At 41.0% G+C, this 17,358-nt stretch overlaps 1 protein-coding gene across 2 annotated transcripts in view; it reads right to left on the reverse strand.

Moving 5' to 3' along the window:
• Positions 1 to 58: 58 nt before the first annotated feature.
• The window catches only part of flrt1a (fibronectin leucine rich transmembrane protein 1a), a 56,302-nt gene continuing 39,002 nt past the window's right edge, over positions 59 to 17,358 (reverse strand). For both annotated transcript variants that reach the window (XM_026181871.2, XM_026181872.2), the window contains exon 3: positions 59 to 17,138. In XM_026181871.2, the coding sequence (XP_026037656.1) occupies positions 15,007 to 17,061 (2,055 nt within the window). In that variant the 5' untranslated portion in view covers positions 17,062 to 17,138 and the 3' untranslated portion in view covers positions 59 to 15,006. The remainder of the gene's footprint in view (positions 17,139 to 17,358) is intronic.

Consider the following 17,358-nt stretch of genomic DNA (forward strand, 5'->3'; position numbering starts at 1 on the left):
AGAATAAGTTTTAAAAAGTAATTTAAAAAAAAAAAATGAACCAAAAGTAAAGACACTATGAGTATAAAACACTTTATTGAGCAGAATCAAGTACAGTTCTGTGCAAAAGTTTTGAGCCACCCCTCATTTCTTTATATTTTGCAAAGAAATGGAAAAATATGCAGCTATTTATTAAAGCATGTGAAAAGCACATATGGAAATGTAATATATATGATAAAAACAGAATTTGTACAATTCTAATGAACTTGAAAGTCAATATTTAATATGACCACTCTTCAACACAGTCTGAACTCTCTTAGGCAGCTTTCTTGTCATTTCTTTAAGTAGGCTTCAGGATGATTATTGAGCATGCATCAGGATACGAGGCTTCAGGAATACTTTTCCAGGCTTCTTGAGGGGAATTCAAAGCTCTTCTTTGGATGTTGGCTGCCTTTTGTTCTGTTCTCTGTCAGTATGATCCCACGCTGCTTCAGTAAAATTAAGGTCAGACCTCTGGGGAAGTCAGTCCATGACTAATAGTGTTCCAAAGTGTGTTTTTCTATTAAGGTATGTGTTTGGGTTCATTGTCATGCTGGAAAATTAGCCATTCAGGCTTTGCAAACAGACACTTTTCAGATGGCATTGCATGATGGATCAAAATAAAATGGCACTTTCCTACATTCATAATTCCATCAATTTGTTAAGATTCCCAGTTCCACTGGTTGAACTGCAGCCACAAACCAAGACAGTCTCCAACACGTTTTACAGATGACTGTACACACTCACTGCTGTACATCCAGTCTTCCTGTACAGTCCAGTTCTTGTGTAATTTGGCTACTTAAACTTCTTGACAGACACCCTTCCACTGGGACCATTTCTGTCGAGGCCCACATGCACCTTCCAGGTCTTTGCTTGATCTTTGTCATTTTGTTTCTTATGTGCATGACTTTCAGATACTGTTGATCTGCTGTAGATTAGTTATTTAGACCTGGCTCTCCCACTTTTGTCCTCAGATTTTGTTAAGGACACATTACACAACACGCTGAGATGTGCTAACTGCTGTACCTGTAGAACTATTGCTAAAGGCCACTATAAAACATTACAAGAATGTCTGAAGGAAAAAAAACTATAAAGAAATGAAAGGTGACTCAACACAATGCTGTAATCTTATGTAAAACCTTTTCCATTAGGAAACAATTTCCCACATGCTCTGTTTATGAAAGACATGCAAATGAAATCCTTCCAGTGATGTGAAGTTGGACATTCAGGATATTTAAAGGTAAATGTTTGTACATGTGAATATATGAATATGTTGTATAATAGATGATATAAACCACTGCAAACTACCATCCATTTGAAAACATAGATTTAAGCTTGTGAATAAAAAGAATGCAAACATTATTGGCTGAGCAAATTTAACTTTACTGAATTGAATTCAATTTTGTGTCAATGCGCCGTTGTTTTTGTTCCTCTTGAAGCATTCCAGCAAATCCAAAATAAAAACAATCCTGTTTACCCCATTTCTGAGTTTGAGCTATATGTTTGCATTTCCCAATGCGATGTATCTGTTTGCATGTGCTTGTATTTTCTCTGTGTGCGCGTGATTAGTGAAAATGACGCAAAATCGAATCCATGGTCACATAATCACATCATCTAATTCAGAACATAATTACACTCTGGATACTGTTACTTTATCAGGACGGCAGCTCAGAAGCAAATCCATCAGGCTTTGCTCTGAATGAAATTGGACTGACTGATTGATTTATGTATGTCAAGTGAAGGGCAAAGAGATGGACACAAAGAAACCGCAGAGTGTGAGGGAGTGGGTCGGGGGAGGGGAGTCGCAGATATATGGATGAAGCACGGGCCCCTGATGAGGGAAGGAGAGGATTGAACCTGACAGAGACAAATGGAGTGTGAGAGACAAAGAAATTTAGACATATGCCTGCTGACCTTAAACCTTTTTTTTCCCCCAAACTAATCAATAAAGGGAAATGCATGTGTTTGAATGTGTGTGTGCTGTTTGGAGGGAGGGGATGGAGGTTCTGTCTGTGCTCTTCTCAATAAAGCAGCAGAGCGACAGTGACATTACTTCAACCCTGCCTGACTCTTCCCCGGCCCTTTAACCTTTGCACATGCCTCTATTTAATTTTGGACCCGGTAATCTTATAAAAGACGGAGAGGTCCCGAGCACTTAGACTGTTCTCATCACTGAGCTGAGTGAGGAAAGTAGGAAATGTAGAACATCACTGCTGCAAAAATGACTCAGGCCAGGCGTGTAATGCATATACTAAGACTGCACAAATCCTTCCCATGTGTTTAATGCAGTTTAGCAAATAGAGCACTTTATTGAGCAAAATCATTGCAAAGAACAAATAAAAATGGACGGTTTAATATTGTGTGATTCTTTCTTTTTCTTTGCCTGGCTGCTCGACATTCTCTCCCACTCACTCACAGTGAAGAAAACACACAGAGGCTGACAGAGAAAAGACATTTTCCAAGGAGTAATCTTTTTTGACAGATGCCTGCTGCATTCTCTATACTGCTCTGAGCAGCAGCAAATTCCTCAGAGTTCCATGTATCAGCTAAAAAAGCAATGTTTTTCACCAAGGAATCTCTCATCAGCACTATTATTACCCCAACCATCACCAGCAGTGTTTAGGAGAAAAAAAAAACTCATCTTCAACCAATTAAAGGAACACCAGCACTACGCAAATCCAGAGTGCAACATTGGCATATTGCACCACATTATGCAGATCTCTTTAAATAGCAGATAAAAGCAGAGATGTTGGCTCTGCAGGTAAATACAGAGAAACTCTGTGAAATCAAGATAAGACACAAGGAAAGCAGCCTGGATCTGACAAAGTAAAGGCTGATGTTTGGCTTCAGCCGTGAAGACAGAGAGCGTGTAAAGATTAAGTGCCCTGGCTGAAGGGGAGTGGAGGTGTGCAGAGGACCAAGGTACCCTCCCCATCCCGGCTCTCAGCTGTTATTGGTTCTCTGAATAGCCTGTAATCACCATTAAAGTCTCAAAGGGCTCAGCTTTATGAGACAGTAAATTAAATTGACACTCCTCGGTGGGAGATCCTGGTGAGCATGCGATAAAGCTTGAGGCACTTGTGATGGACAAGAAATGCTAGAGACCTTGAGCAGGATGTCACAAAATGTCACAAAGACCTGATTATGGCATGATGATAAATTGGCAGCTCATCACCACACCGATGTCTGTGACACATCAAGCGACTTACCTGGCAAGAATTGACAGTAAGGTACTTGATTTCTAGTATTTTCACACTGGAGTTATACAAGTTGAGGCCCACAAAGAACACAGGGTGTACAGAAGCTTAGAAAAACGGACCAGAGTTCCTACGCGAGGCCAGATGACTTACATATCATATCTCTGTATCCAGCTGTTGACGACTGAAGTTGAAAAGAGTATCTTATGTTGCTAGAACTCTGGTTAAGAAGTCCATCACTTCTTCCAAAGATTTTTTTGCACCATAAAATGTAGTGAATATATCTTTGAAGAACGCCATTAAAAGTTGGCTTTGAAATCCTTTGTTCAGCCATTTTTTCCTTTTCCACTGAGACAGACAGATGGCCGTCCTTTTTACTGAGACAGAATTACTCAGTGATGTCTGATTATACTGTTGCCTAAGGGCTGTGCTGCCTCATTCTCTGGAAACTTGTGTGCTTGACCTGCTATTAGCATCCTCTGCTCACCACTGGGCTGAATGTTTGAACCCAGTCTATCAAATCCTGCACCACAAATGTTGTTTATTCTTGGAGAAGAAGCAGAGTGTTGTTGTTACACTTATCATATTTTGAGATAGGAGGAGAATGCGGGATTTTGATTCATGTTATGACCTAGCATCAACCTCCAGACCTGAAAAATGAAGCCAACACAGAAGTGCCAAAAACATACTGTGGAGGAAATGAATGAAGGAATTCATTATCTGATCCTCAGCTGAAGAGTTTCTCTCTCTTAAAAAGAAATGAATAGTCTCTAATGTTTTATTGTAGTTTTGTTCTAATAGGGAGACACAGAATATCAACCAAAACGTTTGAAAAACTCAATACATAAAATTTATGAATTGATTTGCATTTCATTGAGTGAAGTAAGTATTTGATCCCCAGGCTGGAGATGTTTTATATGTTGGTTTGCACACGTCTCAGGACAGATTTTGGTCCACTCCTCTTTACAGAAACTCTCTAAATCCAGCACATTTCCTGGCTGCTGCTTGAAGCTTCACAGATTTTCTATAAGACTGAGGTCTGAAGACTGGCTACCACTTCATGACCTTAATGTGCTTCTTCTTTAGCCACTTCTTTGTGGTCTTGGCTGTATATTTGGTGTCATTGTTATACTAGAAGACCCATCAACAACCGATCTTCAGTGTTCTGGCTGAAGGAAAGGGCTTCAAGTACAGTACATCCAAGATTTCACAGTACCATGTCCGTCCTTTGGCACCTCAATGCGGTGAAGTCATCCTGTACCCTTGGCAGAAAAACAGTCCCAAAGCATAATGTTTCCACCTCTGTGCTAGACTGTGGGGATGATGCTCTTTGGGTCATACTCACAAAGAGCTCGATTTTGATTTCATCTGGCCACAGCACTTTCTCCCAAACCTACTCTGAATCATTTAGATGTTCACTGGCAAACGTAAGACGGGCCTGTGCATCTGCCTGGTTGAGCAGAGTGCTGCATGATTTTAATACATCATGTTACCAGTGTCTGTCTGTGAGCCGATGAGGGATCTGTGACTTACTGTAATCAATATCAAATTGCACTTAACCGTTCAATATGAAAGCACAGTTAACAATCACCAGCCACACCTTCTGTTGATGAGAAAAATAAAGACTAATGGATACGAGTCAAACCTGAGAAGAGAGAGTTTTTCTTTTTCTTTTTTTTTTTTTTGCACAGCTGGTGTCAGTGATTTAATGAGTATAATGGATATGTTCATTCAGAGCAAAATTAGGTGAATCATTAAAGTGATGTGTCAGTATCGCCCATCTTCGAGGTGCTTGATCAGAATGGCTTTGTTGACAATATCAGAGCACCACTCAAGTCTCAAATAATTAAAACTGAACACTCCCCTGGATGTGTCATGGATTGATAATAACTCATAATAAAAAAGGTAAGTAGTCACTGTCAATTTGTCACAACTGTTTCTCTGACTCATGACCAAAAGATAAAACTGACAGACGGACCTTCCTAAATGTTGGTAAGGCCGTCTACAGAACCAGATAAAGCTTTTCAGCTCCTGAGGCTATTATACTTTCTTCTTACCGCAGCAGAGAAACACCCACTGCCAAAATGTTTCAGCCCACACTACACTCTTTGTTACGGCTGTATCTTTAAATATAAATGTGACAGCCAAACATGAATTATATCTCAGTGTATGAAAATGTATGTAGCAAGAAAGAAAGTAGATATTTACACGTGGTTGTATAATGATGACTTTGATGGTTAAAGGGAACAGAATGGTGTTAAGAGCTGGGCTGACATGGAAATGTCCATCACACTGAAAGCAACTGGGAGGCTGTACTGTAGAAACTGACATTTGATTTAGCAAAAGAGTTACTTCCTGTTTGTGTGACACTATGTGTTGCATCAAAATAACATTTGCCTTTTATTTGAGCTATAAAAGTGTTAAGGGATGAGCTGAATGTCATAAGTCAAGAAAAATAACTATTGATAGCTACTGAGCAAACTGCATCACATGGCCTTTGAGTTCAAATACTAAGGTACTTAGAAGACACCACGACACATCAACTTTATTACAATAGTAGATTATTAATACCAGTTTCAGCCAAGGTACAAGTCACTCATTCAGTATGACAGATGTGCCTCTATGGCCTTCAGTAAAAGCCACGAGGTAACTGCATCTTGATCTCTCTTTCTCCCTTTTCAGCTTCAGAATATCTCATATCCCAGTCCTGGTCTGGGATCAGACCGGGGATTTTAGAGAAACCATCTGCTCTTTAGGGGCGTACAATTGGAGTCCAGCAATTCCCATAAAGCTGGGATGCTGTGTGAAATTTAAATAGAAACAGAATTCAAATCTCTTAAACCAATTTTTAAATTCACCTTAGAACATAGAAAGCATATCAAAAGTTTAAAATAAGACATTTCCCTATTTCATGAAAATAAACTTCAGAGTGACTTTTTTGAACTCACTTTTGTAGAAGTCACTTGGATGCGCAATGAAACGTTTCTCCCACTGAAAACGCTACATCCAGTTGAACAGAATCAACTTTTTTGGGGTCAGTGATACGACTGGGTATAAAAAGAGCATCCCAGAAGTAAAGATAGGCAGGGGTTCATCAAACTGCAAAAAAATGTGTCTACAAATTGTGGAAGAGATTCAGAATAATGTTCCTCAATGTAAAACTGTGAAATTTGATATCTCATCATCTACAGTGCATAATATGATCAAAAGATTCAAAGAATATGGAGAAATCTACATTCACAAGTGACAGAGCCAAAGATCAATAATGGACACCTGCAATCTTCAGGCCTCCGGTGGTACTGCTTTAAAAACAGGAATGATTCTGTCACTGAAATCACTGCATCCCTGTCTGTGAATACAGCTCGCAGTGCCATCCACAAATGAAGGTTAAAGCTCTGTGATGCAAAGAAAAAGCCATATGTGTATGTGATCCAGAAAGGCTGTTGTCTTCCCTGGGCCAAAGCTCGTTTAAAATGGATTGTGGCACAGTGGAAAACTGTTCTGTAGCCATACGGCTCTGGACTAAAGAAGAGAGGGACCATCTGGCTTGTTATCAGCATTCAGCTGAAAACCCAGCATCTTTGATGGTATGGGGGTGCATCAGTGCCTGTGGTACTGGCAGCTGGAAAGGCACCATCAGTGTTTAAAGATACATGAAGGTGTGAAAGGTGTATACAGGTTTCCAAGCAATATATACTCTCATTCAGATTAGGCCTTTTTCAGACAAGTGCTTGCATATTTCAGCAGGACAATGTGAAATCACATACTGCACCTATTACAACAGCACGGCTTAGACTAAGTAGAAGAGTCTGGGGCTGGAATAATGGGCAGAGGTTGGCATGTCTGCAGTCACAACCTTTTCACCAACCGAAAAGTTTTATCACATCATGAAATGAAAAATATGGCATAAGAAGACCCCAGACTGTTGAGCAGCTAGAGTCCTATATCAGACAGGAATGGCACAACATTCCTCTCCGAAATGTCCAGAAGCTGCTCTCCTGAGTTTCCAGACATTTACAGATTGTTGTTGAAAAAGAGAATATTACGTGGTTCCATCACAGGTTTCTTTGATATATATTGATCAAATAGAAAATGTGCTTCTTAAAGTTGTCATCTAATAAATAAAAAATAATTTAAATTATAAAATTGAAAAATAGTTTGTTTTTAATTACATTTTACACAATGTCCTTTTTGTGGAATTTTGTCTGTGCTTACATCCCTGGCATTCATTGGTCATTAATGAAGCAGACTTTAAGTCACATGTCTTAATGAGATTAGCGGAGAAATTAATTATTCTATAGAAGCCAACAAGCAATGTGAAGAAATCACGTAAAACAATGTGAAAGAAATTAGAGATGAAAAAACAATAAATGACTGAACATATAGAAGAGGAAAGCAGCTATCTTTTAACAAGACTAATGCTATACTGTGATGATGGTGGTGGTGAGTCTGAAAGGTCAAAATTCACTGCTTGTTAGCATCAGTTCAGCTACATTGCAACTTTAAGAAAATTTCACTTTCCCAGCTGTCATTAAGATTAAACAGTGACGTGACCACAATTACCAGTTTGTGGTCACCAGCCAGGAACCTTTGGGCTAAATCCTAACAGCATGCTAACATGCATAAGTACAGTGCTAGCATGCTGATGTATAGCATAACTCAATACAAGCCCTTACTTACAACCTTAGTTTAGCATGTTAGAACAGAAAGAACCACTGAGGATTCTGTAATATTTTAGGTTTTAATTAAACCGACGTATTGGACAGACTGACATTTGGACCTGATGATCCTGAAAGGGACATTGCTAAAGCAGAGTATTGCTGCTAACATGCTACAGATTACTGAAAACTAATAGATGCTAAAATGGCCATCAAACAAGCTAAAACAATGAAAGTGTCATTTACTCACCTTGAATTTCATCAACAATGACCTTTGACTGCTGAGTTTTAAGTGTCATTTTTGAAATAATCGTCATTTTGGGGGGAACAAAGCTCATCCTGTAAAGGAATCGAATAAATTCTATTCTATAGTTAATCTATAGTTAATCACACAATAGCATCCTTGCTACAAAAAAACAAAACAAGCAAAACCCCAGTTTCCTAGAAATATTGAAAAAATATAAAGATTTTTTTCATTAGTGCACTTAAAACAAAATCCAGTGCACTGGCTCACACACTGAGGCAAATATAGTCTGACTGCCTGTCTGCACCTGCCCACATCAGGTCCAGTCCCTATTAAGCAGGATGTTTTTCATAAAGAAAGGCCAAAAACTTAATCTCTCCAAGTTGCACAAATTCTTCAGTATGCACATATACGTTTTTGTAATTGTATTAGTTTTATTAAGTGGCTGCTATAGAATGTATTTACTATCGACCTCAATATAGAACAACTGTGTCAGTGATATCCTCCTGTTCTAATTGTGAAACAGCCACGCTAAATTGGTTGGCAAAATGTAATTTTATTCCATTCTGGAGCAGCACCTCAGTAATTTGAGCCACATCACAGTGATTACTACCACTCCAGAATAAATAGCTCACTTCAAACAGATGTTATGCTAGCTACAGTAGATTTGCTCAGCAGCAAATTTGTCTTTGATAATGCTCCGCTTAAATCCACTCCTGAAGTAAATCTCTCACACCTACGCACAGACATTATGTCTCCATTTATCTCCCACATTAGCTAATTAAAAAGAATGCAAGCTTAATAGTAGCAAGGCAAGGAAATAATGCAGAACGTTTGAGCATCTTGAGCGACTGCCTCTGAAACCTTGAAACAGATGAGAACAACATGAGTGAGTTAATGTAATATTGCTGTAAGATCATCGTGCAGTAATAAAGCATCTAAAGCATTATTACCTAAATAAATTAAAGTCACAGGGTAACTGCAAAAAAGAGCATGCTGTAAGATGTTTAAAACAACAACAAAAACCTTCTTTTTTTGTGCTTTTTTACATAACTTTGGATAAGTATGCAGCTTCAATGATGAACCAGCATTAGAGCTCAGCTGAAGTCAAGACAGGTTCAAGAAGATATAGAGCAATTCCTATAAAGCACTGACATCCTCTTCATTCCACACTCATACCAGTAAGCCCTAGCTAACAAGCTCAGCCACGTCCCTCTGGGACACGGATTATGTCTGGCTCCCAATCTGCAGTTGTCTGTTTGTTTGCTGACACCAAGGCTGCTGGAGCACCATCAGTGTCAAGAGGGAATTGGCAATCCAGGAGTTAGTACTGTAGGGTTTCCTGCGACATTCTTGTCCTTCCTTCTGGGCCATCAAAATTAGGTCCCTGCTGATGCATGTAGTACTACATGTTCCATCTTCCTTTGCTGCTCTTATGTAAAATTTCTACACCAGCTCACAGGGTGAGAGCTGTTTATTATATTGAGTTCTGCTGAGATTTGTAGCTGACAGTGGACATTGTCAAATGTCTTTAACACCACTTCCTTGTCAGTCAACTCTGTCCGTTGCTCCAATTGATAGTCACTTAAATCACTTGCCTCTAAGATGAGGAAAGTTTAATCTACGCACTTCAAATCTCTGTTATTTTGGCTGTCAAACCGTCATACCGCTGAATTTTGTTGACAGTTTGTGATTTCTGGCTGCCACATCGGTGTTAGTGTTAGATTATATTTTGTGAATACGGGCAAACAAGACAAAGACTGGATATGGGTGTCATCTTTAGTGCAGAGTTGTAGCTACAGCACCGCACTGAAGTCTAGAACGTTTGTTTTTTTTTAATAAGAAAAAGAAGACAAAATTAGAAAAGTTTAGGAAAAAGTTTCACCTGCAGAGTCATCAGTACAATTTGTGTCTGCACTGTTCGAATCAACAAGGTCATGCCTCGGGATTTTAGGAGCTTAGACAAGGCGTTCCTTCCAAAATCCCGCAGTATTATATAATGCCTATCTACGATGATCAGACTGATCAACTCTTAACTCTTGAAGTCTTGTGAAAACATTATTAAAGCGTCTGCATTAGAAACCAAGCAAGCCCATCTGCTTTGAGACTCTTCAACAGCTCCCAGCGCCAACATTTCCACTATCTCCACTATTCCCTTGCCATATCCCCCTTTGGCCTCATTTTCAATATTGTATTTCTCATATTTCATTCCCCTCACATTTTTTTGCAAGAACACAATGAGATTTACAGAGACTGGTCTTAAATCGTCTAGAAGTGAGCCAAGAAATAGGTTACGGCCCAACCTTCAGGTCACTGTTATTTGAATTGTGATCCGGCTGACCATGACAATAGGATACTCTTTCATTTCCAGAAGCACAAAAGCTGTTCAAAAGAAGGAGTGCACAGTCCGAGATCAGCAGTATAGACATCTGTACTGTTGGCAGTAAAGCCTTTCTGGGTGATATAAGGTGAAGTGATGGCTCTCCTTTAAAGCCTGCAAAGGTTAAGGTATTTCTAAAACAGCTTAATGTGTTAGAGCTCCAGTTTGCTCAGTAGGCCTCCTCTTTCTCTCTCTTGCATTCTTTTATATGCAAGTTTCCAAATCAATCCTTACCCTTAGAATTACCCCTGCTTGAGTTTCTGTGACGCATTGCATTGCATTCCTAGCTTTAAAACTGCATTCTTTTTAATAGCCAGCAGGGGGAAACTGCTCTACTTGCAAGTAGAAGTCCAGCTGTACTGAAGTCTTTCCTCTCCTAATGAGTTTAATGAGCTGGTCTCAGTTGCTAATTCAAGTGGTAGCTAATGGGCCATGGATATCATTGGCTATCTTGTGATTTACAAGGAGCTGCAAAAAGATGCATGGTTTAGAAAAACATGACGATGACAGCTAAAATGCTCGACATAAGTCTTTAAAACAAGACTGCTCTAGTAGCAGCCAATGTAGCTTCAGTCTGTGAGCCTTGGTGGACGTATGGTAAGGCTCACTTATTTCCAAACCCAACTGACATTGAAAACTTGATAGAGTTTCCCTTTAAAACCAGGCTTGCTTTGTGTTCCAAATGCATTTAGCTGTTTTTGATTAATAAAACATGTAAGCTTTACTTTAATTATACCTGTCCAAAGGGAAAAGACAACTGGAGAAGTAAAGTTCAAAAGTGTCATTCAGAATCTAAGAGATGCAGTATGAATAAAACGTATATTTTTAAGCATTAATGATATTTTATTAGGTTGACTCACAGCAACAGCATGTCAAGGAGAGGTGAATCCAATCAACTTCTGTTATTCTGCTTGGAGGATACTGCTCTTCACAATGCTTTGCAACAGCTGTCACTCTGTTCATCTTTGGAAACACTCATTAAATCTCTCGCAGACCCTCTGCACTCCCATGGGCATAAACATTAACAAATAGCAGCATACTGCAGTTCTGTGGCAGTCAAATGTGTGTCAGCAAGAAACTGAAGCAGTATAGAAGAAGGCAAAGAAAGCAAATCCCCAAACTGCGACAGCAGAGTAACAAAAGGAGGGTGTCTTCTTTTGGAATATCTGCATATGTCAGGTTCGTGGGGTGTTGTTAGTCCACCAAAGACATTAGAGATAAGCCTTCTTTTGAGAGTCAAACTCCACATGACTGCGGGTATACAAAGGCTGCTAATAGCTTCTCCATTTATACTCAATCGGTGGAGACTGGTTACCTGCAAACGAGGTAAATGTGCACTGTTTTTTCATGGTCTGCAGCTTGAAACAATAGAACTAGCAAACACTGTGCTTTCTGTCATTCACACAAGCACAGAGTGGATGTGGGGATTGTTTTAACGGAAGATTGACACTGTATGTTTTTTTCTCCCTCCCCTAACTCTGGCTTTTCCCAGTACTACTGTAGGGTCTTTGCCTTACAATAAAAGCACCCTGGGGCAACTGCTTTTGTGATATGGCGCTATGTAAAAAAAAGTTGAATTTAATTAGCGATTTGCTTTAAGAACAACTTATCCCTCCTGAGGTTTTGCTGTCCAGTGGTGTATTTTCTCAAGTTTCTGCAGAGATGTGAAAGTGAACAAAGTGTGCTAGTACTGCCTCGTGCTGTAAGGGCACAGGTTCTTGTGATCCTGGGTATTGTTGAATATGCTTTCAACCAAAGGCTCCTTTTCACCCCAGTGTTGCTCTTTAAAGTCGTTATCTTTTAATCATTAATTGACTGACTTAGTAATTTGTATTGCAAATGCAACATCTTTGTTATTCTCGACTAAATTAGCAAGAGGCTGGATCAGGCAGATGAAATCCAGAGGTAAGTGAAGGGCATCCAGCTGATGCTCAAAGTCCTTCAACTGGACTAAAATGTCAGCCCAGCAGAGACTGATTACTCTGTTTCATCTGAAGTGTTTTGATGAAGTTGTTAATTTAGAGTTGAGCACATTCGGTGTTGTGGCGTTCCAGGCTGCATGCAAACATAAAGTCACTGCGGGCAGCAGCTTGTTGATTCCTCTCTGCTCCATTTTATCTCTGCTTTTCTTTTCTCCGAGTGTCTCAAACTCAGGTAGTAGCTGATTATCCCAGGAGTACTCGGCGCCCTCATCCAATGCAAGAAAAATGTAGGTCTAATTCGTGCATAAAAGCCAGCTTGCTCAAATAGAATTTTATTCCCCACCAATGGCTCCCCTGGCATAAGGTAAATGATAGGTTGCAGTAATAACAAGATTATAAAACTTTTATTGATCCCCTCTGAAGATGAATTTATAAAGAAAAGTCCACATATTTTTCAGGTTCACATGATTTTTTTTTTCATTTTTTCTTTACGCAAAGTAATGGCACCATTACTTTTTATTATTTCATCAGAAAAAATATTTATGTGACTGTGGCCATGTTTTGTTTTGTTTTGTTTTATTTATACAAATGATGAGGAAGTATGCATCTTAAATAGACCCACATATAAAATAGCAATTACACTATATCAACATTCCCCGAAACAAAATTTAGCCAGGCCAGTAAGATGTTATTTGTTTAAAGCCGGTGATTCTGGGTGCAAAATAATAATTACATTCCACTGACATATTGTCTGACAACAGTGTAAAACTCTGCCAGACACAATAGTCAAGGAAGCACAATTGGTGTCCCCTTTGAGAGCAACACAGTGGTAAACAACTGATGGACAATATTAAATCCAAGGGTAGAAGCTAATATGCCAAACAGATTTATGCATGGGTGATCCTCACTGTGCCAGAGCCATCAATCCTGCGTCTTCGTCAGCGCATGGAGATGTTTCTTTACCCTCCGTCTCCCCGTGCCTGTCGTTACATTTTTCCCTGTTCCCTGCTAAGTGCTAATACATTTACATTTTTAGTGCTGCTCAGTAATAAACGAGGTGGATCGAGTGGAGGCCTTTTAACGTTGCTAAAACAAACATCAATGATCTCCCATCGCCAAGGAGTCACCCTGCTGCCAGCCCAACCTGTCCATCCACCCACCCACACAGCTTGGCCGCCGCCCCACAGTGTAGGTCAACAGTGTTGCGGTTTAAACTCTCAGTTGCGCTCACAGTTCTTGCCCTCAAATTTTGAAGTTCACTCGCAAGAGTCTGCCTCCCCAAAGAGACTCCACATTAGTATTTTGTTCAGTCTGGGTGCTTTGAAAAAAACAAACCAAAAGCTGTCTTAACTTTAAGAATGTGGAGAAACATTTTACAACCAAAAGCCACCGACTGAAGTCACAGGTGACGCACACAGGCGACGCACACAGGCACAACATCGGAAAAGAAGGACTGAGGTTGATCATTACTGTCTCAGCAGGCTGACATGCTTAGTCTTTGGGCGGAGTCTAATTTTTAAAAATGACATAATGTTAAGAATAGTCACAATCAAGAATTCACTCTGCTGGTTTTAACAGAACATGAACCAGGAGACAGCCATCGGTATATTTTCTGCACTTGTTTAGAAGAAACAAAGCCACAGTCTTCATCAGAAGCTGGGATTCATCAATAATGAAAAACACGGGGCGAAAAGAAAAAAAAGCTGTTTTAGCAGAGACAAAAACCATCACATTGGGAACAAAATAAATAAATAAAGAGAGCTGTGCAGGATTTCATTACTAAACAAACCACTGATAAAAAATAGCAAAGCATTTTTCAAACACAGCCCAGTCGGTACCAAAGGAAATTATCTACACACTCGTGCTGCATTTTATCCGGTGCAGCACTACAATACTGATCTCAGGTGAATGACCTCAAGAGCTATAACCAAGGCTGACCAGCCCTTATAAGATCTTCACCCTGCCAACTACTTAATAAGGTAATAACAAGCCTATTTTAAGACAAGTGGTTATTGGGTTGTTTGAAATCGAACAATTCACAGCTTTACAAAGCCCTTTCCTTGGATAGCTGGTAGGGCACATCAATATAGTTGAGGCATTTGGAACAATGAGTTGATAAGACTACATACTGTGTATGACCGGTGAGCAGGAAATGAGTACCAAAAATGTCTGTTTCTCACCGGTCCTTGAGCTGACTGGTGTGGCTCCTGTGTGTGAAAGAGGAACTCTACCTGCTAAGTTTGCTAAGTTTGACCTTTCCACAGAGGATACATTCTTTGCTTACATGTCACAGGGAAAGAGCAGAAAAGGAAACATACACAGGCCATTACTAAGATGGTGAAGAAAACACTCAGCTGTGCATTTACACCTGGAGCATTGGCTGCTGCTTCCTGCAGTGAACTGTTCCTGCACAGTTTCAGTTCCAGTTCATCACATATACTACTCTCAGTTGAGCAAACAGCAGGTCATTTGGAATGGGAGACCAGAAGAAGAAGGCACAGAGGGGTGCTTCAGTGTCCATGCGAAGGGATATTGTGCATCTATACAGTTTACCAATAACACTGTGAAGAGAATCAGGTACAGTACATCATGTGTAACAGTAGTCTATATCTGGGATTCCTCCTTCTCTATAGCCACGGTTGGAGCCATGTCCTGCATTAGAAACATTGTTGGTACCTTTATACAAGCCAGTGCCATTGGAGGGGAATATGGTATGAATGATGTAATCCTCTCGTAAGGGTTTTGGCTGCATTGGCTGGCAAGCAGCCATTGGCGTCATCTGGAACCCTGGGCCACGGATTTCTAGGATGGTATTGTCCTTTTTTGTGCCAGACTCGATGTAATCATCATAGGTTTTACTTTTTCTGGAGCTGCTGCGAGTATAGTGGTCACGGGTGCACAAATGTCCAGTCCTATGTCCATACCAACAAAAGACACCAAAAATAAGAGCCAAAGATACAATGGCAGTAGCCCCACCAATGATCCCTGCCAGGGGTAGCGTTGTTATCTGCCGTGAGTCTTGACCTTCCTCCTCCTCCATTGGGCTGATGTCTGACGTTTCAGCTTTTGCACAAACCAGAGCTTCATCGGAGTCAACATCTCCAGGAATCATCCCTTTGCTTTCTGAACTGGCAGGTAGGGGCACCATGCAGATGATGTAGTTAGAACGTGGTTGCAACGAGGTAAGCAGATACTCTCGATGGTCACCCCGGACGAGGGTCTCTGTGATTGATCCCATGGTGTTCCCAGTTCCAAGTCGAAGCCAGCTTAACCTAAAGGAAGAGCTGGGCTGTGCCACACTCCAGGTGACCCGGATGCTATTGTGTGACAGAGGCTTCACGTTCAGGGCCAGGCTCTTCCCGACACCACTGCTGCTAAGAGTGTAGTCTAGCCCGGAGTCAGGAAACCCCAAACCTGGACGCTTTGAACGAAGGGTGAAGAGAGAACCCTGTGGAGGAGTGTTGGTGGTCGAGCTCTCAGCTCCACCTATGCCCCCTTTTTCTCTGGACCCTGATCTGACTACCTCACATTCTTCCATCTCACTTGTCAGGTCTGTCAAAGACATGTCTCTCGCCCTGTCAGGCCCATGGCAAGTTAGACCTCTGACAGTGATGGAGTTACCACGGGCACGCAGCCAGTCATACAGCCAGCGCAGGTTGCAGCCACAGTGCCAAGGATTTCCTCGCACCAGCAGCTGACTCAGGTTGTCTAGATCTTTGAACAGTCCTTTTGGCAGTGTGGTCAGGTTATTTCCTGACAGATCCAGCCTCTGCAGCCTACGCATGCCATCCAGTGAACCACGTGGCATATGAGTCAAGGCATTATCCTGTAAAGACAGTCTCTGCAGATGGGCACTGGGTAGGTTGACAGGTGGGGTCTGGAGGGAGTTGCGGACTAGAGATAACTCGGTCAAGTTGGAAAGGCGAGAGAATGTGTCATCAGCAATGCGCTGGTTTGCCAAAAGGTTCCCATCCAGGACAAGACATCTAAGTGAGTTCAGGCCTCGGAAGGCATGGGTTGGGATAGTTGAGATCCGGTTGTCATCTAGACGGAGTTCTTCCAGAGAAGCAGGCAGGCCTGAGGGGATACTGGACAAGTGGTTGCGTGAAAGGAAAAGCAAGCGCAGCCGTGGGTTATCAGCAAAGGCTTGGTCCTCAATAGAGACAGTAGAAATTGAGTTGTCATCCAAGTGGAGCTTCTCTAACAACGGCATCCTAGCCAGTGCGGTACGAGGAATAGTGCGGATGTTGTTGTCCTGCAAATGGAGTTCACGCACAGATGGTGGCAAGTGCATGGGAAATTCATCCAGTTCATTATCGTAGAGGTAGACCACACGGACAGCAAGATGGTGCTCCAAGGATATGGGCAAGCCTGGGTTGTTTATGTGGTTGTTTTGAAGGTACAGGACGGACGCAGAAGGAGGCAGCGATGGAATGGAGTTCAGACCACGATCATTACAGTAAATAAAGTCCTCATCGCACCTGCATACAGACGGGCATGTCATATCTGTGTCTCCAAGGTACCCTTGTATCGTGGCTGCAGCAAACTGAAGCATGCTGGTATGTAGTGTCAACCAAATGAACAGCATGAAGAGCCAAGCCCTTAGTTTGGCTGCACACACAGGTGCCATTATGGTGAACATAAGCACTGTCTCTCTTTCCCAAGGGTGTGGTTAATCCTCAAATCACTGCAGGGAGCTGGAATCCTGTGACCTCCATCCTGCAAGACAAAGAGAAATTAACTGTTAGCACAAATGAACTGGTAGATTGTTCTGGTAAAATTTTAATGAGCTCAGAAATATTAAAAAGCTTCATGCTGTACTTCAATCGTCTAATGTCTAAACATTAATAGAATCTCGGAATATGCTACAATTATTGTGTCTAAACTGAGACATCTTGCACTCAGTAACAACACTTAGGGTTTTTTTCAACAATTAACA

This window comes from Astatotilapia calliptera, chromosome 10 (assembly GCF_964374335.1).
Source record: "Astatotilapia calliptera chromosome 10, fAstCal68.1, whole genome shotgun sequence".
NCBI classification, from domain to species: Eukaryota; Metazoa; Chordata; class Actinopteri; order Cichliformes; family Cichlidae; genus Astatotilapia; species Astatotilapia calliptera.